The 21,696-nt window shown below is 38.9% G+C and overlaps 1 protein-coding gene across 2 annotated transcripts in view; it reads left to right on the forward strand.

Moving 5' to 3' along the window:
* The window catches only part of UST (uronyl 2-sulfotransferase), a 163,696-nt gene that overhangs the window by 116,484 nt on the left and 25,516 nt on the right, over positions 1-21,696 (forward strand). For both annotated transcript variants that reach the window (XM_027687900.1, XM_027687909.1), the window contains exons 6-7: positions 10,518-10,615; positions 12,859-13,016. In XM_027687900.1, coding sequence (XP_027543701.1) covers positions 10,518-10,615; positions 12,859-13,016 — 256 coding nt within the window. The remainder of the gene's footprint in view (positions 1-10,517; positions 10,616-12,858; positions 13,017-21,696) is intronic.

Here is a 21,696-nt window from a genome sequence, read left to right on the forward strand (position 1 = left end):
CCTCAGGACGTAGGTTTGATTAGAGTGACCTTCTCTTAGATGGATGGCCTTACGGGGCTAATTAAGCTCCATCTGCCCGGGTTTGGAATTAGAGTTGTCCTTCTCCTAGGATGACTGCCAGAAGGCTAATGAGCTCATCCTGCCCAAGAATGTAGTGTAACTGGTCCTATGGTTTGACCTGTCTGGCGTGGGCAACCCTACCGAAGGCATGTACCATCGCCAGCATAACACGCAACCACATCGGGGCACACAGGCTGCGTACCCTGGGTCTTCTCCATGTATATAGTCTTTTATTTTGAAGATTTATATTGAAGAAAGTAAGCATTTTCCTTCCCAATTCTTTTCACATGAAGTCCTGTAAAAAAAAGGCAAATGGAATGTGTTTGTTTTGCCTCTGTTCTGCTGGGATATATGAAAGCAATAATATTTAATGCTCATTGTCAATTAAATTCATTTCCTTTTGGCTCATGGATTTCTTCTCTTTGATGATATCTTTAGTATTCAGAACTCTGATATTTGTTCTAATAAGCCTCTTTTAAACTTTTATATTGTTAAAACTATTTCTTGTGGACTTCTACTAAAACCAACGTAATGCTGGCTTCAAGAGGTTGTGGCATTCATAGAACTTCAATGTGTTACTGTTAGTATAAGCATTTTTGAGGTTTGGGCTAAAATCTGCTTAGTATAATTTCTGTGTATGCAGTCAAGCTTTAAAGGAATGAGAACATTTGACCTAGGAAAGAAAATGTGAGAAAAATTTGAACTACAAAAATGTCTCATTATTAAAATAGGCTTTCCTGTATTGTAGCAATGAAGTGATATTTTGAAACATTTAAATCCCTTGGTGTCTGTGCAAATTATATTGTGTCATATGTGGAGGTGTGAACTTTCCCTTCTTGAGACATCCAGCCTGGATGGGGAAGCCAATACAAGCTGGCTAAAGGGTTGTTTCACCTGCAGTGTCCTCCCAGCTTCTAACATCCTTCAGCTTACCAACAGACATTGCTTCCATATAGGTGTTTAATAGCCTTTGATAGACCTCTCTTCTATGAATACATCATTTTTATTTTCTTTTTATTATTAATATTTTTTTGGTGGTTTGGGGTTTTTTTTTAATCCAGTTATGTCTTTGTCATCCGGAGTATCCTGTTGCAAGGATCCGTGGGTTTTTACCAGAATGCAATGTCCTTCAGCATTATAGAGTCCTTCTATATCTCCTTGAGGTCAGATTTCTTATCCGCTCTCATTAATATTCCCTGTAAAATTTGTTACTTCACTGTTAACTCTTTTTTTCCCTTTTTTTTTTCACTGAGAATTTAAGAACAAGGGACTGTCTTTAGTGACTGAATCAAAGACCTGTTGGAAGGTGGAGAGGCAAAGCTTTCTCTGCTGATGTTGATTCTTCCCCTTGCTGATTGTGTCCTTCATTATAGTGTTGTCTAATATTAGCTGGTTCTGGCAATTTTCTGTTCATTTTATCCATTTTATTCTAAAGTGTCTTTGACTGTCACCTCAGTTCGAGACTGTTTTTTTCCTGACATACCCTCTTTCTACAGGGCCCTTTTCTGTATGTGAAAGCATCCCAGATTTGAGCAATATCTGGTCTAGAGGAAGGTGTCCCTGCCGATGGCAAGGCAGTTGGAAATAGATGCTCTTTAATTTCCCTTCCAATCCAAACTGTTCTGTGATTCTGCGATGTTCTATCCTTTTTTTCGTTACATAATTTTTCATTCTGAGCAACCTGGTAGTACGTATTACTGCTCCGTTGTGAGCAGGCCTCGCTGTCAATCCAGGAGACGTTGAGTCTTAGTATTAGACTTGCTTGGCTGAACATTGAGGCTTTTAACATTAACAGAATGGTGTATTAGAAGGGTGATGATCTGCAGTGTTATCTACACTTCTGTAGAAATCTACAGAAGATTTCTTCTGTATCTTCTCCAATTTGTTTTTTTAAAAATGTGTAGCACAAATGATTTCTGGGATCCAGCATTTAAAGTCAAACGGAAGATGCTGGGTTCCAGGAGCCAGAGACATGAAATTATTCTTTAATTCCCTTAATGGCACTTTCTTGATCAGATGAGAACTTATGTAAGGTACCAGCAGGGTCTTTTCTGCTTTTACTGAAGAAGCCTAAGTTAAAAATTATTCTGTTTTAGGACTTCTAAGAAATTGAAAAAAGTCCAGAAGACAGTCTAAAAAAGGAATTGCTGTAGGGAAATGTAAATCTTCAGATGAATAAAAATGTGCTATGAAGCAAATGTCCTGCAGCTATTCCTTGTGTTCATTGAGATCAAGACAAAATGGAGTTTCCTTAAATTACATTAATGTGGTTTTATATAAATACTAGTAAAGGTTTTCTGATAATAGGAGCAGTAAAGCATTGGTACGAATTAGATGGATATGAACAATCCTTTTTAACAGGCTGGACAAATGGCAACCCTGGTATAGATGAAAAAAGCATTTCACAAAGCACTGACTTAGCACATGCTAACCTAATTTAGCAAAATCCAACCCATCTGGTTTTAAGTTACCCAAGTATCAAGAAAGGAGATTAAGAAGAGATAAAGAAAGAGAGAAAAAGAGAGAATTATAGCTACTACCCCAGATCCAGCGTAGGTCCAGCTACCAGGAGTTCCAGAAATGGCAGGGCTGTGACCACATGATGGCTGCATGGTCTTGGTTTTATCTGCTCTTGCCCCTGGTGCCCACATACCTGCCCCAGGTGGGATTCCTGGTGTGCCAGCCAATCTAGAGCTGGATTGAGGCTCTGGGGTGTGGTGTGGGGCAGCGCTCCCAGTGTCCAGAACCTGCTTGAAGGCTACCCAAGGAGGCTTCAAGATTCTGGGGTATGGAACAGGACACCATTTCACCTTGGTGAAAGTCGACCTGTCCATTACACACGTACACACACACACACACACGTTTGAGTTGGTCCGAGCCAATAATTTATATAATAACCCAGAGTCTCACAGCTCCCCACTTTTTAATACTTTCTTTTTTTTATATTGACTGGCCTATTTTTGGTTGACTGGCTTCAAGCCAACATATTAAGCTGAAGGAGAGTAGATTCAGATTAGATAGTGGGAAGAAATTATTTACTGTGAGGGTTGTGAAACACTGAAACAGGTTGTCCAGAGAAGTTGTGTATGCCCTATTCCTGGAAGTGTTCAAAGTCATGTTGGATGGGGCTCTGAGCAACCTGGTCTAGCAGAAGGTGTCCCTGCCCCTGGCAGGGGGGTTGGAATTCAAACCTTTCCATGATTCTGTGACATTGATGTGACTTGCTACCTAGACCAGTAATGCCAGAGAGGGAGCAAAATTTTTTGGAGTACTTTGTCTTGCAGTAGCCTAGCCAGAGAGCTAATACAGAGATGAGCTAAAGTGTGGGCACTTGAATCTTGCCTCTGTCCATAGCTGTCTGTTATTTCCTCAGAACAACTGTGTATGTGGTAACTTTTCATAAGAGTCCTTTCAAAAATAGCCCAGTGAATAATCAGGAAAATATATCAAGGCCCAGTCTTCCTGGTTGTCCTCATTGTTTCCCAGGGACTCCCCAGGGACTTTCTGCAAGAGGCCAGGATAGCCATTGTAGCCCCTGGCTTCTGACATCCTGCTGCCTATGCCCCTCCATCCCTGGGACTTGTGTTTGCCTGTGGGAAAGCAAGTCATCTGCAAGAGACAGACTGAATTGTAAATCTTAGGTAAACATCTCCACCTGTCAAAGCAAGTGGTTGACTAATGATTTGGTGACAGAAATGATGGTTGGAGGAAACATCTGAAAAATTGGAAAAGATAAGGGAAGAGAGTTTGTTTCCAGATAATAAATAAAAAAATATTTTTGGGGGGAAAACCCCAACACATTTATAAAAGCACATTGCTTTGTTTTACAGGACACCTTCTGTTTTGAACTAATCTTTAAATAAGATGGCTGGAAGACAGCAGCTTGAGTCAAATGAGCAGGCTCTACGGGGTGCTTTTGCTTATCCAAAGCGCCACTGCTGCTAGGAGTCCCTGAAACTTTCCACAGGATATTCTTCTGATTCCTTGAATAGGTTGCTACACGGTCTCCATCTGTACTGGGTCTTACAGAAGTATGGGGGACGAGAGGGTTTGTTCCTTCTCTTCATTCTCCTGTTGCTTTTGCTGGTGCTTTTTATCAAATTCATGGTTTAGCTGAAGGCAAAGAGCAGTTTGTTGAAGAAAGGATAATGAAGGGGTTTGGGGATTAAAGAGATCAAGGATTTTTACTTTTTTAAAAAAAGAAAAGCCTATTTCAACTCCTCTCAACTATGTGGAGGAAAGGAATTTGAATACCTGCAAAGGTGTGAAATGTCTGTGTGGCCTTTAAAGAGCTGGACAGAAGCCTTCAGAAGTGTATCCCTTCGAAAACACATGTGCCAAGAACAAGTTGAAAAGAATGTTATCTGTGACTGAAAACTAGTTTTGAAATGGAAACCTTAGTTCAGCTTTCAACTGTACTGTTTGTTGAAGGTACAGTGACATACTTCTTGACTTTCAAGAAGGAAAGCAATGGTTCAAACTAGCTAGAAGAGGTCATCTTTGAGGAGCACAACCCAAGCTGTTTAGTGCCCCAGGTACTTCCCTGTTTCATGCTCCGATCTCCAAAGTCCTGTTATTGGCCTCCATCTTCTGTAGCATCCATTTCCACAAGGCAGACCTAAATCTGTTGCACAGACCCACCAGAGGATCAGCCTTACTGGATGTCTCTCATAGCTGCAGTCTCCTCTTTTGCAGCAAGTGAATCCTCTTCAGGAAGAAACACAAGACCCACCTCTGCTGTCTCCTCAGTAACTATGTGAGATGTGCCAGGTAGCTAAAAAGAGAGCAGAAATCCCTGGCATCCATGGATTTCATGGTGCCAACAAAAGAATACTCTGGAGACCATGGGCAGTTCTCACAGCAGTGACACTATCTGGCCACGAGGGGACAGTCAGTGTCAAGGCAAAGCAGCCACATGCTCTGGTGACTGTTTCCCAGTCATTGCAATGACTGCATTGGTAAAAGCACTAAAAGAAATTAATATAGTGACTGAAGTCATTAACTGTAGCTTGCGTTCCCCTGTGCAGCTGGAGTGCTGTGGTGGCATTGTGGCATTTACATGAGCAAGCCCTGTGTTGTTTGCTCTTCTGGTAGAAGACCAGAAGGCAATGGAGGGAAAGAAAAGGGTTTCTGTTGCTTTTTTAGCTGGTAGACCCTGCACAGGAGTGAAGGGGCAATCACAGCTGGTGCAGGGGGATGTTTGGGGAAAGAAAGTCCACATTTCGGTTAGCTAGATCTGCTCTGCCATCTCATGGAGCTTCTCCCCAAAATGTCCACTGCGCACTCTGCAGCCTGACACTGGTGTCCCAATAAACTTGCCCAGCTTGCTGTCATCTCCAAAGGACAATCATACCGCACAGTTTGGCACAGTCTACCCCACCTGGCAGCCCACCTTGGAGGTGCTTGGTGCCACATTAGCAGAGGATGGAAAACATTTGGCTTCAGCTGTACTGGCAATGCTGATTTGGGAAGCAGTGCCCAGCATCTGCCCAACCCACAGAAGTCTGCTGCCAGTGCTGTTGGCATAGATGCACTAACAAGTACCAAATGCCTCCAGAATTTGAAAGAAACAAGTAGTCTTGCTGCTGTGTGGCTCTAGTTATCCAAACACTTGATTGAGATTGAATACACCTGGTGAAGTAAAACTCTCTCTAATTAGGGTTAAAAGTGTGTTACATTAGAGTTATTTTCCTTTAAAATGTATAAATAGTTTTTGCTCCTGAGTAAGATTTAGTAAGTCATGTTACATTTATCTTTGGAAACCTTCATGCCAACTATACCTTGACTTTTCAATGTCTTTCTGCAGCCACACAAAGTAGGAAGTTGTGCTTTTCCCTCTTTCATTTCATATTTGCACTCACAGGCGCTCTTCTAAGCCATCATGTTTACATTTTCTTCCCCATCACTGTGGCCACCCAGAGTTCGCTAGCTGGGTCAGAGAAAGCGAGGAATTATGGGTTTTTTTCAGCGTGGTTGTGTTTAGTTCATATGATGCAACATTGTCCTCAGGATGTAACGGTCAGTTTGACTTCTTTACAAACACCAAGCAAATATGTGAGAAAACGTTTTACAAGCCGCGAGAGGATTCTTGGTGGCTCTTGGGAGAGCGGAATAATTTTCTTTGGCTCATGACAGTGAGGGCTAGACTGCACTGCTGACTGTAGTGGTGTATGAAGAACAGCCTTGTAAGCAGGAGAGGTCACCATAGACTGGGCTCAATTACTGGTTTTCCACGTCGTTTTATTGCATTTTCTTTTATGCAAACTTGAAAGGTATTTATTTAGGTTGCTGCTGACACACCTCTACATCTGCAACCTTCAGACTCATGTAAGGAGCTTGCACTGTGTCTGGGCTGTAAGCAGGGTCTTCTGTTTCCACAGACACTGTGGCATCCCACAAGAGTGGGGCATGGAAGGATGTGTATTTTTCATTTTGATTTTGAGAGGAAGGATATTTTTATGATTTTCCATAGATTAGCAGATGATTAATGGAAAAATATTTGCAAGGCACGTATGTATTTGAGTTACATTTCCTTATTTTAAATTGTCAGTGTTACTAGAAATTGCAATATATCCATAGCAGAATCTGGTGTTTCTGTAATTTTTGGTTAAGACACTGAGGATCAAGAAATAGGGAATGCTTTGAAGCCCAAGGATGATCTTTATTTTTTTTTAACTTGGCTGTTCCTTCTACTGGACAAAAAAAAAAGTTATTATTTCTCCCAGTACTTTTAGGATTTTGTGTTAGGAGGGAAAAAAAACATCAAAGTCTTAAACATAAGGTCACATCTTTTTCTATATAGTACAAATTTGCCATGAGTTAAAGACATTAAGTAAATTGCTTATTGTTCTATTAAAAAATACTTTAAAGTTTGCTGGTGTTGTGATGGCATTAAAATTCCCAAAGGAATTTTGTAACCCTTCACTACCTACAACTACCTGAAAGGAGGTTTAGTGAGGGGGTGTTGAAAGCATGAGAGGAAATGTCCTTAATTTGCACTGGGGAGGTTCAGATGAGATATTAAAAAAAAAAAATTCACTCAAAGAGAGGTTAGGCATTGGAATAAGTTGCCCAGGGAGGTGTTGGGGTCACCTTCTCTGGAAGTGTTCAAGAGGCATCTGGAAGTGGCACGTAGGGATATAGTTTAGAGGTGATTATGGTGGTGCTAGGTTGATGGTTGGACTAGATGTTCTTGAAAATCTCTTCCAACACTGATGAATCAATGATTCTATGCAATATTTTTAATCACATGCTGACTTTGTCTTATAGCATGTATGAACTCACTATGGCAAATAAAACACTTTGTTATTAACCTCAAAAAATATATTAATAACACACCTTTGATATATTTCTGATAGATCAGTAGTATGGCTCATTGACAGATTAATGGATTAGGGCATGTTGTGATTTTTATTTGAAAGGCAATTTTATAGAAGGAAGTAGACATTACCAACTTAACTTTTCAGACAAAATTGTTGCAAGAGTAGAAAAATACAGCACTATTAAAGGCGGTTTCTGTTGTTACTTGGAGCCCCAGGGCTGATTCCTGGGTGTCCCACTGCCCTACTGAAGACAGAAGCCCAGCTGGATGTGAGCAATATGAATTGTAGCCGGGAGCTGAGGAATAAAGTAAAATACCTCTTTCTTTATTGTGAAGTGTTATGATCAAAATAGCTCTATGTATTTCCTTCTGCATCTTTCCAGACTGTGTTAGAATAATTTTTTACAAGGCTCCTCCAGTGATTTAAGTGAGCAAGGCTGTCATCTGTCACCTTGCAAATTTTTGTCTCACATAAAAACATTTGTGCCCCGAAGGATCTGTGTGTTGCTGGGAAAACATGATCTTACTGGGAAATGTGGTATTAATATGGCTTAGGATAGTAGAGTAACACTGCATAGGATAATATCATTTCACCTTGGCTTCCTGCGCTCAGAAAAAAACTCAGAAGTTCCTGTAAGTGCTGCTAGACCAAAGAGCATCTTCCTGTAAGTGTGTGTAAGTTTTGTAATGGCTAGCACACCTCAAGCCAACCTTTCTTTCACCCACCTTTTGGTTGAAAATTGTGATTTGACATCTCATGGAGCTGCATAATTATCATCAAGTAAAATCTTCTTTGTGGGATGGATAGTGACTGGTCATTTCTTTTACAGATTATGAATACAGTAAAATAGGAAAGGTGAGTGGGTGCTGCAAGTGCATCAGGACACTCCAGCATCCATAATACAGATCACAGCTGTGCCGGTAAACAAAGCCTGGAAAGGGGAAGTGCTTTTATTGCAGAGAAAACCTGGTGCTTCTGATGTCAGAAACGTGAAATACTTGTCATATTGTGGCAAAAGATTGTAGGTTCATATGAAAGCATACCTGGCCTTTGTCTTAAACACTGAGTGGATGAACAAGAAGTGGGGAGGATTAGATTAGTGCCAGCCCAGTTGTTTCAGTGATCCTACATCAGTTTACCCTAAAAAGGAATATTAAAAATCTCTTTTTGACTTAATATCAGCTGCTCACTTGTTAAAGCTGCAGGATTTTTCACATGAATTTACATTGCTTTTATTGTACAGATGTTTCTTGGGCCATATTAATCAAATACTCTTTTCAGAATTATGAGATGGTCCCAGTTACACTTTTATATTGGGTATTGATACTTATCGCAGGGAACATTTTCTGATTCACTGTATTCATTAGTCTTGCAAATAAATGTTAAGTTTCTTCACTGGGAGTTAATGTCCATTCAGCTTTGTATGAAAGTGAGAAAAGAGGAATAGTTCTCAGTTACTAATGATTTTTTAGATCTTATGTAGGTGTTTCTGCCTTCCATGTATCTGCCTTCCATCTAATCCATCCATCAAGTGCAAGCTGGCTGGGACATAATTTAAAGTATTGTTGGGGCAATATTTCAGATTTTAAAAAATTTATTAATTCATTGCAGGTCTCTAGGTTCTTATGGAAGCCAAAAATATATATCCTGAAAACATCTCTGCTCGTGTCTACAGTAAAAGCACAATAAGCCTTTAAAGAAATTCAATTTATAATTCATGTTAAAAAACCTTATTGAGATTATAGGAGGGGCATATTGCCTGTGCTATTTACACATCCACATTAAGATTTCTTAGTAGAATTCTTAGCACTGAGAATGGGGGGCTGGTTAGCTGAATATAAAAATTCAGGTCTTGACCATAAATCTTCTGGTATGTATTTAAGGCAAGCCCTGAATATGCTTTGGGGAGCAGGGGGAATGAATTGTTTGTATCCCAGTTGGCAACTCTTATGTTGTTTTCTTTAGTGGTTCCTCACCAGGTGATTTAGTTCCCAGCCCATGAACTTCTGATGTGCTTATAAAATCTGATTTACGTAAGTGGGATACAGAGTAGGAAACAGGAATGTGCTTTGTAAGGCTTGCAGACCCAAATGTGACACTGATGAAGTTATATGTGAGGGCTGAAGTTCTGGGAGGAGCTTTTCTCCAATGAGGTTTCAGGTGTAAATGCTATGGCTGGAGGCCTGTACCCTGCACTGCCCTGGGAGACCAGAGGATGGTCTCCATGTATTCCATGCTGCCAAGCATACCTGTTTTGTGCAATGTTCTCTGTTGTATTTTATTTACTTGATAAAATATAGATTTGTTTAATTTTTTTTTCCTGTATGTCTCTGGAGTCAGTGGGTTTGCTTACAGAATAAGGCTCTGTTAGCCTAGATAAGGATAGTGCAATTCAATCCCACTTGCAGGTATGTTTATTATTGCAGTAAAGTAAAGCTAGAAATGGAATACAGTTCCTCAGGGTTCAGTAGCTATGAGAAGTCTTTGAAAAATGATAAATAGCTTCTAATTAGATGAATGATGTTTCATGAAAATGATAAATACTTTCTAATAAGCCCTTTTCTCCATGGGGGTTTATACAGTAGGTTCAATTTTGAACATCTGAGAAATTTACAGAATTGTAACCAGAAGTATGTTCATATATTGAGTAAGCTGTGTGAACTGAAGTTTGTTTGTTCATGCCAGTCATTGAATGAAGAAAATTAAAAAAAAAAAAATTGTCTCGATTTTATTTACTCTGGCTACTTCAGTTTTCCTCCAGGGTGTAGTTAGAAGAAAGAAGAGCCTGAAAATAATCTCCTGAATATTTTAAATATACTCAATATGAAAGTTGATCCATGTGTCCCACTTTGAATTATACAGTAATCTCAATATAATAATTGTGGACTTTGCAGCAGGGGAAAAAAAAAAAGTGGGTTTTTTGCATTCTAGGATAAAATAACATTTTTTTTCCCCGTCCTGAACCTTTCTAATGATATTTAGAAGTAGATAAATTGACCAATAGATGACTTTTAAGATATTTGGTATAGCCTCAGCACAATTCTGTGCCCCTGACATAACTATAAAAATATGAGATAAAGAAAATTGTTGTTAGAGAAGGAAAATGCAGTATTTTTTTTCTTTCCTCCCCCACAGGACATTAATGTATGTATCCTTGAAAACTACCCTGAATGTTCCAATCCCAGGTTATTTTACATCATACCATATTTCTGTGGACAGCATCCAAGATGCAGGTAAATATATGCAAGGTATTCCAATTTGTTCAGCAATAGCTATTGCCAACATTTTGTCAGAAACTGGTGATAAAGAAGCGATAGTTACTTGAACTACAAGAGAAAAATGTAAGTACAATAAATGTAGCACTGTATGTCATAACTGCATGCATATATTTTGAAGTAAGGAGGGTAATGCAAATGTAGCATTATTCTTTCTTCTTGGTTTATAACATGAATAATTCATCAAATCTGAATGTATTCACATGGATTTTTTTTCTGGGTTGGCAAGGTGAGAATGGTAGTTACTATATGTGCTCATTACTCATGTTATCTGCACTGTAATTTTGTAAGAGATCTTTTTGATCTGATCAGATGCTTGTATCAGGTCTACATATGAGGAATTACAGGTTTCTCTGTCCATGTAAGAAACAGTAATCGTGTTTAAATCTGTGTAAAATGCAGCCTTCTACTGCTGTAATTGACTAGCTCATTTTTAACGTCTGTGTATGCCATTGTCATATTGCTGTGTTAGTGATACTATAGTAAACTTTTATGCAATAATATGTGAATAATTGTAAATAACTTCTTGTTTTCAAATACTTCTATATTATTGGTCACAACATGTTCTTTATAAAGTTTGTTCAACTGCAAGGTATTCTGTTTCTTTATTGTTCAGGCTTCTCCGTAATGAAACAACTGCACATTTTCCAACATTTCTTTCAACAACCATACTTTTTATAGCAGTAATAACAAGTGAAAATGTGTTCCTTCTTATGTCTTAGTTTCTAAGTATCTGTGTTGTAAAATCCTGCCTTTTTTTTTTTGGCATAAGTGAAGTTATGTTTAAGAAACAAAACAGATTAATGACTTCATTTTCATTACACACATTACACACATTTTTTTTCTTAACATATTTTGGCCTTATTTGCAAATGCTTATGGTTGCACATTTAGCTTGTGTGCATGAGTAATCCCATTAACAGCAGTCACCTGAATATTTTCATGGCATATCTCCATGAGGTTCCCAAGCAGTATATTGAAGTACTGTTTTGTAGCTTGTTATAGTTCTGTCTCCTATCATGCCCTTGCATTTCCTTCAGCTACTTCTTAGTCTCACAAGGAACTGCAAAGAGGAGGCTGATAGTGTTTGTTAGGACACTTTGCTCTTCCAGAATATGGATCAGTGCACAGAAGGTGGTAGAGCATGAAAAGTCTGCTATAAATCTGCTCTAGTAGGAGTGTAAAGCAATAAACTTTTTCACGTCATCGAAAGAGCTTCAGACAAATGTTGTGTAAATTTACTATTGCATAGAGTTCACAATAGACTAATTGTCTATTAGGGAAGAGGTGTGATTTCCAGCCACTCACAGGTAGCATATGTGACTCAGATGTTCATCATAACAGCTGGATCCTGTAAAAAAGCTGATTTCCTTTAGTTTGAGACACTGGCATTATATCCCATATCGATATGAATGATGACTGCTACTCCCAGGACATAGCTAATATGAGTTAATGTAGGAGATTTGGGATTCATATAGTTATCTAACGAAATTGTCCTTCTGAAAAGTATGAAAGAAGCATAAAGACGTACTGTAGTCCTGCCAGCTTCTCCCGCTGAGAGAAAAGATAGAAGAACCCTAAACTGATCTTCAAAACCAGTTATCAGTCAGAGCAAACAAATGCAAGTCCTGTATTAGAGCTGCAGGGCAGTCAGGGGTAATGGCAGGAAAAGGGAAGCTCATGGAACTTCAGCAGACATTAAAATGAAGGACAAGGTGAAAAACAGCCCTGTAGTCTCCTGTGTAGGATTCACCAAGTAACAGCAGACAGTGGTTGCTCACAACAGTTCTCCTGATGTGGTTCTGAGATACTACCACCCCTCAGCACCTGTCACCACCCAGGGCAGTCATTGCTGCCATCAGAGGGGTCATGCTTCTGAGTTAAAATCCTGGAGTTCACAATTTTGAGCTTATAAACAACTTGGCAACAGATGTCTTCAAAATGGAGTACTTTCATACAGTGATTAGCCTGCTTTTAATGTGATCGTGTTTTTCCATGCCAAACCAATTCTAGAGGTTGTGTGGAAAAGCTCAATAAGCTACTTGGGTTTGGTGGGGTTTCTTTTATGTTCTGTTGGAAGTACAGCTCTGAATATTTTTTTTTAATGCACTTGTGTTCTTGGCTAGAATTTCTGAAGTAAATGCATATTTAAACTTTTCTTTTTCCATTCTACATCTATCTCTCTCCATCAATTTCATACAGGGAGCCTGGTGAATGGGCCCTTGAAAGAGCAAAGCTGAACGTTAATGAAAATTTTCTGCTTGTGGGCATTCTGGAGGAGTTGGAGGATGTGCTGCTTTTATTAGAAAGATTCTTACCTCATTATTTCAAGGATGTGCTTAGCATCTACAAAAACCCAGGTAACTTTTTCCATTAAAATGCTATTCTTACAGAAACTTTGGCAAAATCTGCATGACTGCTGAAAGGTACATGTTTCTGCCTTGTTAAGTCAGTGAAGAGGTTTTTCTTCCTTTTAGGGAGCAGATTTGATTGATGGGGAAGGTCACATATTCTGCTTTTATCTTTAATGTTACTGTGTGGTTTTCATTCCTGGGCAAGCACTTGTTGCTCAGTGATCTTGCCATATGCCAGAAAGCTTCCCATATACCGCTGGAGTGGCTTTTTCTTTTTTTAATTCTATCATACTCAGCTCTCAAATAATACTGTCAAAATATTCTTAAAATGGTGTCAGCAATATCTACCTAAGTCAATCTTCAAGAAATTGTTTGGGGAGCTGGACACTTCAGAGATTCTCCACTACTGCTACCATTTATTTTCCCTCAGCTTTGACTAAGAGTTGAAATGAAGTGAACCTTCAGTTAAACTGAGTTTAGGTAAAGTACGAATAAGAATACGTATGACAGCACTATAAGTACAAAACATACAGAGAAAAAAGACTTAGGAGACTTGAGTAGAGAAATGAAAACAGAGAATACTCAATCTACTCCTTAATTTGCACACACAGCCAATCTGAAAGGCTTCTCTCTCTGTCAGTTCATCCCTCCCAACACTTATTTATTGCTGAGTTCTTTAAAAGGCAGTCTTGTGTCTTATGCCTAAAAATAAATTTGATGCTTCTGGAGGACTGTGCATGTCATTCCAACAGAATTAATTTCCTGCTTACATTTGACTGGTGCATCAACACTGTATGAACCAGGCAGGGGTAAAACTTCTCTTCTTGCTTGGTGACTCGAATGCATTCATGTCAGTGTGAAATGCCTGCAGTGGTTAAATGCGTGTTTTGTACCGAGTTGAATATTAAAAGCATATGGAACAAAGATGGAATTTTATTTGTAATGCATGCAGCTGATGTCTGGCTTCTGACTGAGAGCGGCTTTTACAGTAGTCAGTCACTTTGGAGAAACTATGGGTTTCTGTCCATAACCAAGAGTTATGCATGACTGTCCACCAAACCCTTCTTCTAGGATGCATCTTTGAAAATTTTATATTTGGCAATGATACAGATACTTCAGCGAAAGTGTAATATTGCTTCTCTGAACATCATTTCAGTGGGTCATTATCTGCTTACAATAAGGCAGTTAAGGCAACTCTTTGGAAAGTGGAAGTTTTACTTTCTTGTGGTACTATATCCAGCCATAGAGCAATTTTGCCCAATAACAGACATAAGGAGAGTATAGTATGGTACTGACATGACAGCAATGCCCAGTTTTGGATCAGTTATTTCTCTTTTCTTCATAAATTAAAATATAAAAATACTGGTGTTTGTAATATGGGGAAGTCATCATAAAGGTTTGCACAATTTGGTCTTCAAGGTTTTACCATAGGGATATTAGGTGAGAGAGAGGCAGGGGGATTAATAGAAGGACATGGTCTCTCTGCTATCGGCAGACTTTTCTTAGAGAATTTGTAGGACTTCCTCAGCTGTTCTGTGCACCATAGATTTTCACTTCTCTTACAATGGGGGAAGCTAATAAGGAGCACGCAAGGTTTTGGTTTTCATCAGGGTGCCCTAGACATTGTCAGGTGGGAAGTAAGCAATCTGCGAAAGTTCATTAAGTGCTGGTTAATCTTTCTCTGCTCTGTGTATATTCCAGGAGGAATGTATCGATATCTGGAGGAAATTTGATCACCTCTTTCAGGACAGTGATTTCCTCTGAGATTTCATGTGTAAGACTGGTCTGGTGTCATATCTAAAGATTCACCACTTTCCTTCAGTATTTCCTATGTGTATTAAACTTTTGTTTTATCTTTTCCATTCACTTATTGATAATGAAGATTAGAAAGAAAATAGTTTCCTTGTGTTGACTCTATCCTCCTCTTTTCATACAGGCATATGTTTGGGGCTTTTTTCCAATCACAATTATTTTCAGGTTATTTCTGAGTTGATGCTGATGCTTACAAAATACTTAACAGAAAAATAAAAAATATCTAAGTGTTGTGTAAGAAATCCTATATTATGCTCGTCAGGACATCTTAGCCCTGATCTACAACACCCTCTGCTGTTGCATCATGAAGTGCTTGAAAGAGGAGATGTTATTCTGCCAGTTGTGTGGTAATCCCACAAAGCAACAGATACTTTGGATTAAAACTGACCTTTGGTTGCAACTAATACTTGCAGATTACATCTATAACGTTTACAGTATTGTCTGCTGATCTGCTCCACCTGAGATTCTCTTATGGCAGTCTTTCCTGTTTCCGTATAAGGAAAGTTTTTCCAGAACTTATCTTTTGTCAGTTGAATACAATGAGATGAGAAAAACACAGTGAAGGACCATGTACAGAAAGGTGATTCACTTCCAGGTCTGTGAATCTCTGCATCAGAGTCCACTGCAATAAGCAGTTCTGGATTAGACACAATTCAAAAACTGGACTTGGAGAGCTACCTTGAAGCAAAAAGTAGCTGAAGCAAGACAATTTCCATCCAGTGTTGCTTTTAGTGGATTACATAGATTTGAAATCAGAGTAGGAAATTGGGAATTGCTGTCCCACCAACATCATAAATCTAAACCACATTAAAAGCACCTACCTCTTGCTATAGGAAGCAAACTGCTAGATGTTATCAAACCTATAAAATCACATGGGCATTTAAGATATGTCTGCGGGAGTTGTGGGTTAAACTCCTGCTTCCCAAAGTTGGGACCCTCCTCGCCTGTTACAGGTGCTTTGGGTCGTCACCAGATCACTATGGCTCCCATCCAAGCAAACTTCTTATTGGGAGTCTTCAGTGATGCTATAGAAATCAGGAAATCTAGAAACTTTTTCTCATCTCTGTTTCTTTCAACCATGCAATCCATATTCAAAGTTTTTTGTTTCTTTTGTATCATCTGAGACACCACAATAACATTTATTAAGAAACTCATTCTCAGTGTTCTCCCAGCTAGGAAACAAAGGCTGTAGTCATTTTATCTTCAAAACTACTTTGCTGCTATTGTTCTGAAGCAGAAGAACAGTAAAACTATGGCTCTATGGTCCAATAGATAGCAGGACATTTTCATCAGAGAGCACAGAAATGTGATTGCAGGTATATATGTCTGTATGTGTAATGACACAGATAACTGCTAAATGCAATATTACTTGAGTGCTTTTCTCAGTGATGCTAATGATTTGTCTTACATAAGCTGGCAGAAGAAAACTGTGAAGAAAGGTAAAATATTTTGAAAAAAGGTGGCAGTTCTGCCTGACAGAAAATTTTAGTGTCAGAGGACACTAGGAAGCTAACTTTCTTTATTGCATTAATAAAATGGTTGCCTTAAGCTAATCCATATGCCAGATATTTTTACTTGTGTGTTTTATAACCATGTGCAAGAAAATGTGAAATCTCTTTGTGGTGCTAAGTTTTTCATTGGAACAAATCTGGTTTTATCTTATAGAATACTTTAGAGCTACGCACCTCCTGTTTTTCTGCTTCTCCACTCCCTCCTTGAAATTAAGTATTTTCTTAATGTTGATACCAAGTCAAGAATTACAAAGGACTCTCTTTTTTTTGTTCTTGTCCAAAGGCTTGTCCAAAATGACAAACTTGTCCTGCCTTGACCAATTGGACTTTGATCAAAAGGGCATGGATGGGGGCAGCAGATAGATTGTAGAATAGATAGATGGATCAATAGCTGGGTAGAATAAATGAAGAAAAAAACCCCATATTACTGTGTTTAATAGCTTTCTTTGCTAACACAGTGAAATATGCTGAAAATTCTGTCTTTGTTTCCCAGCACTGAAGCAGATAGGATCTAGTTGTAGAGCCTTGGATTATATTTACTTCAAAATTTAGAAGTATTCCTTAACTCTTTGAGAGGCCTGAAATACTTATAACAAAACTTTACATGTAAAATCTCTCCTCACTCTCAGGAGCACAACTGAAGGAAAAAAAAGTTGATCAGTCCTGTTCATTTTTGCTGTCTGTAGTCAATATAGTTCACTTTTGGTAGTGAGCTACTGACTGGTAGCCAGAATGCAGAGAATACTTAGTTTATTTTGAAATGGGCACATGTGTGTTTCATATCTTTGTGTTTTTAAGAGGCAGAAAATGTGCACTATACTCAGCAAAACAGAATTTACTTCTACCTCGTCAACTTCTGTGGCATGGGGTAAAAGTTAATAGCACCTAATGTAAAAGAATAGGCAATAAAATTTTTTTTATCACCTCAGAAATAACCCATATCCTCTCACCTCTCTGCTAGAGTTCATAAATTTTCTTTGGTACTAGGAGCCCTATAAAAATACTTCTTCTCAAAACCAGAAAAAAAATATAAATCTTTGTTTCCTGAAAGTTCCATTTTGTGTGGAGAAGGCGTAGATCTTACTCTACAGCAAAAAGACTGACTTAATCTTTTCAAACAGTGAATTTTATTGAGTGCAAAGAAATAAGTCATGCTGTCAGCTGAAAGAAAATATATTGTTCAGGTGAACTAAAATGTGGGTTTTTTAAAAATGCAATGAAAATCTGATTCTTGGAAGAATCGCATTTACAGGGAATGTTTTAAACTGTAGTAGTAATATTATCCCAGGTGATATAAACCTGCTCATTTTTTAAATCCATTCTCTTCATGAATGCTAGTGGCACAGTTGACATTTTCGATTGATAAACTTCCTCTTCTCTTTAAACCCAGTAAGGAGAGAGATACTGCCATTTGTCTTTATTGTAAGGCTAAGGTCCTGTGAGGCAGGACCCTTTTTGATGGAGTTAGGAAAAAGGTGGCATCAGCCTCAGCAGTCTTTGAACTGTGCTGAAGATCGCTTCTGTGCTAGGTCAGCACTGAAGGGGGATATGCTTTCAGATGGTTCCTGTGCTGGAAGTGGAAAAGAGCATTTTCCTGCTCCTTGTGAAAATAAAACTCTTTGCAAGTTGGAGAAAGCTGAGAGAGGCTTTTCTTTCTTACACCATCTTCCAGGACATCACTTTGTTAGCGGGACTCCCCACAATATGATTGATACCTTTAGTACTAAATTCTTGTAGCAGCTGTTCTCCCACCCTGCTCTTGGGCTGCACTGACAACATGTGGATGGTCTGCATTTGGAAATGTTCAGGAACCAAGGGTTTTTTCCCTCTGAGGAACTACAGTGGATGTCTTCGCAGGCACAGCCTCCAAGAGCAGAAACTCTGAGTAAGAAATTATCATAGAATTCTGATGGAAGGAGGCAGTGCTTTTTGTGGAGTGTCTTTAAATAGTGATCATCTTATATTCTGCCTTTGTTCAGCACAAAATGAAAGGAAATAAGAAATTAGGACAAATGTTCTGAGGCTTCTTCGTCTACTGGCTTCTTGTGAGCTGTACTTTATGGAGAGGATTGTGACTGGTATGTGGAAACATTACATACATTGGCTCAACTCTTGTGCAGAAATGCACAAACTTTCTCTCTCCTACAAGGATCTGCACTCTTGATGTGAGAATAAAATCATTTTGGATTAGTTTCAATTTAAATGCTGAGGAGTTTGGGGTTTTTTTTCTTTTGTATCGCTTCTTTGCATCTGCTACTTTCTTCAAACAGAATTCAGGAAAACTTTGAACACATTCAAATGTTCAAAAACTTCGGGGACTCCAAACACACTGTCTTTTCTTTTGCCTCACACTGTAAAACAGCTTTGTGTTTTCCCTAAATAATACTCCAAAGAGGGATTACTGACTATAAAAATTTTCTACAGAAGAGGAAAGTTCTAAATTTCACATGGAGGTAAAACATGGGGTTGGACTTTGGAAGTAACTATTTGTGTAACACTTCCATAGCACATTGCCATCCATGATGGGAAGCACAATGAATGTGCAACCTGAGAAGTTTTGACCAGCAGATGGTGTCATCTGCCCACTTGTTCAGCGCTTCCAGGGCGCTCGAGGGTTGTGCCAGTGCTAATAACACATGTGGATTTACATTCTGCCTTGGTGGCATTTTCTTCTTTATCACCCGACATCCTGATCTGAAAATAGAAAACGTGAACAAACTGTTCTTTTCTTCTCTCTCTGAAGTCTGAACTTTCAAAATTGCATGGAAGAATGCTATAAAACAATGTGTGCTAAAACAGGCAGTTTAAGATGTAGGGTGCATATACCCAAGGACGTTTGTTCCCGATTAGGTCGATAGCATCAAGGACATTCTGTATAGCTAATCTGCTCCTTGATTTGTTTTATAAAGCTGAAGGTAGTATCAAAAGCTGTAGATACCTTAACTAGCTCTGCAGCCATGAAAATACAAGGTTTGGAAAGCAGGGACAAAAACAGACTGCCTGGTCCAGGAGGCCCTGAAGTTGGTGGATACACCAATCAGTGATAAGCATAGTCAGTGGAAGTATCCTTTCTTTTTCCAGTTCCATAAAAGGAAAATACATTGTTTCCTGTCTTTCAGAGGTTTCAAGCCTCATGGTGAATAAACAGTTTTTAGAATAGGAGCTCTTGGAAGGATTTGAGCACTTCTGGGCATTCTCATGACTCTGTTTGTCATAAGATCCACTAGGTCTTTTGGAAGATTTGTCTCAGAAGCTAAACTTCTCTGTGGCAAGTTCTGCAGCAAAGATTGACAGCTTATAACAGCTGTCGTTCTTGTTCTGCTGAGGAAGGTGAAGCCACTCCAGACCCTGTGTGTGTGGCATGAAAACCATAACTGTGGCACCAAAATATTTATCCAAGATAGTATCAGTCTCATTGCTAAAATATGATCAGAATAAAGGATGGCAAGAGAGTTTGGTGTGGCTTTCCAAGCCACATGGAGCTTGCATACATGCAGGCTCAAATCCATTCTATTTACTCCTCCTTAGTGTGCACTTGTTAGATACAAGTTAGCGCATATGTGCATGGTTACGCAGCAGAACAGTTGCCTTTAAATACGTCTTGTGGCCCAAAATGAATGGCCTTTTGAGATGAAAAGTGAGGTAGCTGACAGCCCGGCATGACCTTGACACTCAGTTTGGGTAAATCTACTCCCTGAGCTTACAGTGCAGGGAAGTGCAATTTACATGCCCATCTGCCCATCTGCTATGGTTCTTCTTTCTCCTAGAGTCAAGAGGAGTGGTTGACTTTGTAAGTACAGCAATAATTACTTAGATCAGTTAAGAAATTTACATATTTCAAATTGGCAGGATGGGATCATGGGCATAGTTCCTGAACTGGAGGAATGAGGAATGAAGCCACTGTTGATCCATAGTGCCCCTGCCCAGCACTTCTGGCATTCGAGGAGGTTGGCCGCCTTCCAGGTCTCACCACTGAATATGGCAAAGAAGGATATTGTTTCTCTGCTTGCTAGTTACAATATTAATTTTTAAATCCTTATTTTAGGCTTGGATTTTCGTGGGAGTTGAATTTGTAAAGGCTCTGCTCAGAATGAGTTGTAGTGGAAAGTGAAAGCCATGTTCCCTTAAATCATTGTTTGAAAAACGTGGATCAAATGTTCCTCTTCTACTAAAGTTTCTGAACACATGAGCTCATAGGCTGGCTCTGACAAACTACAGTGGATTGTAGAGATAGGCTGAGTTGGGTTTTTTTGTAGAATTACTTAATCTTTCCTTTCTTTGAGCTATAATAGATGTGTATACAGAGCTTGTGCTCTGCGGTCTCCTATCTTTTTCCTATTCCTTTCTACCACCTGTTTTGTATTCCTCTTTCCTGTCAAATGGCAAGGTCTTTTCCTGAACCAAGCACATTTTACTTCTTTGCATGCTCCTCTGAGCCTCTATCATGAACAGAGCTTCCCTTCTCTAAAATTTTCTGTATAATGCATTTATATCTGTAGTATTATAAAGACTGAGACCACCTAATGCATCATCTTCATCTTTTCCTGCAATTCCAAGACTTCAGCCTATAGATTTTGCATTTCGTGCCACCTATTCACGCTGCTTGCATTCAATTTCCTTTCGTCAGATCTATTGATGGACCATCTGGGTTTGTATTATACCCACAAGGATTTGATTTCATACCATTTTGCAATAAAACCAAAACTTATTTGTGGTCTAAATCCCAAGGGACCAGTCAGCCAAACCCTTACATCCCACATATCAAGTTTTTTGTCTGTGTCAGATCATTTTGAAGGCTTGATGCTGGTATCTTCCAAGCAATTGTCATGTTTATCTAATGAACATATCAGTCACTAAAGATGTTACGGTTTATAAGTGGGCTCCTGCTACTCATCTGAGGATGATTCCCTGATGCACCTTTTAAATGTTTCCTGTTCTTAGTATCACAAAATGAAAAACCCATGGACAACCAGCTTTGTTAAAGCTCCAGCACAGAGGGAAAGCTGCATTCAGACATAGCATTAATGATATCTCTTAAATAATCTAGGGTCACTGATGACAAAATACCACAAACATTTTAATGACAGTTAAAGCTTGCAATGACAGTTCTTTCCTTCTTGACTAACTTACTAAATAAAATCCTAATGCTATTTTAATTGGTATCATTTCAGCTAAACCTCTGCTACTGCTACTGCTTTAAAAATAGCATTTAAACAAAAATTATAGCAGTAACAGTTTACGCGGATGGCTTCTTTGCCAACTTTGACCTCTATCCAGGCAACAGAAGGCATACAGGAGGAGGTAGATAGCCATTAAATCCCAATTAATAGGCCTGCTTCTGTTCTGAGCTGCAGTATATTCGA

This window comes from Neopelma chrysocephalum, unplaced genomic scaffold, assembly GCF_003984885.1.
Source record: "Neopelma chrysocephalum unplaced genomic scaffold, ASM398488v2 Primary Assembly neopelma1_23, whole genome shotgun sequence".
Classification (NCBI taxonomy): Eukaryota; Metazoa; Chordata; class Aves; order Passeriformes; family Pipridae; genus Neopelma; species Neopelma chrysocephalum.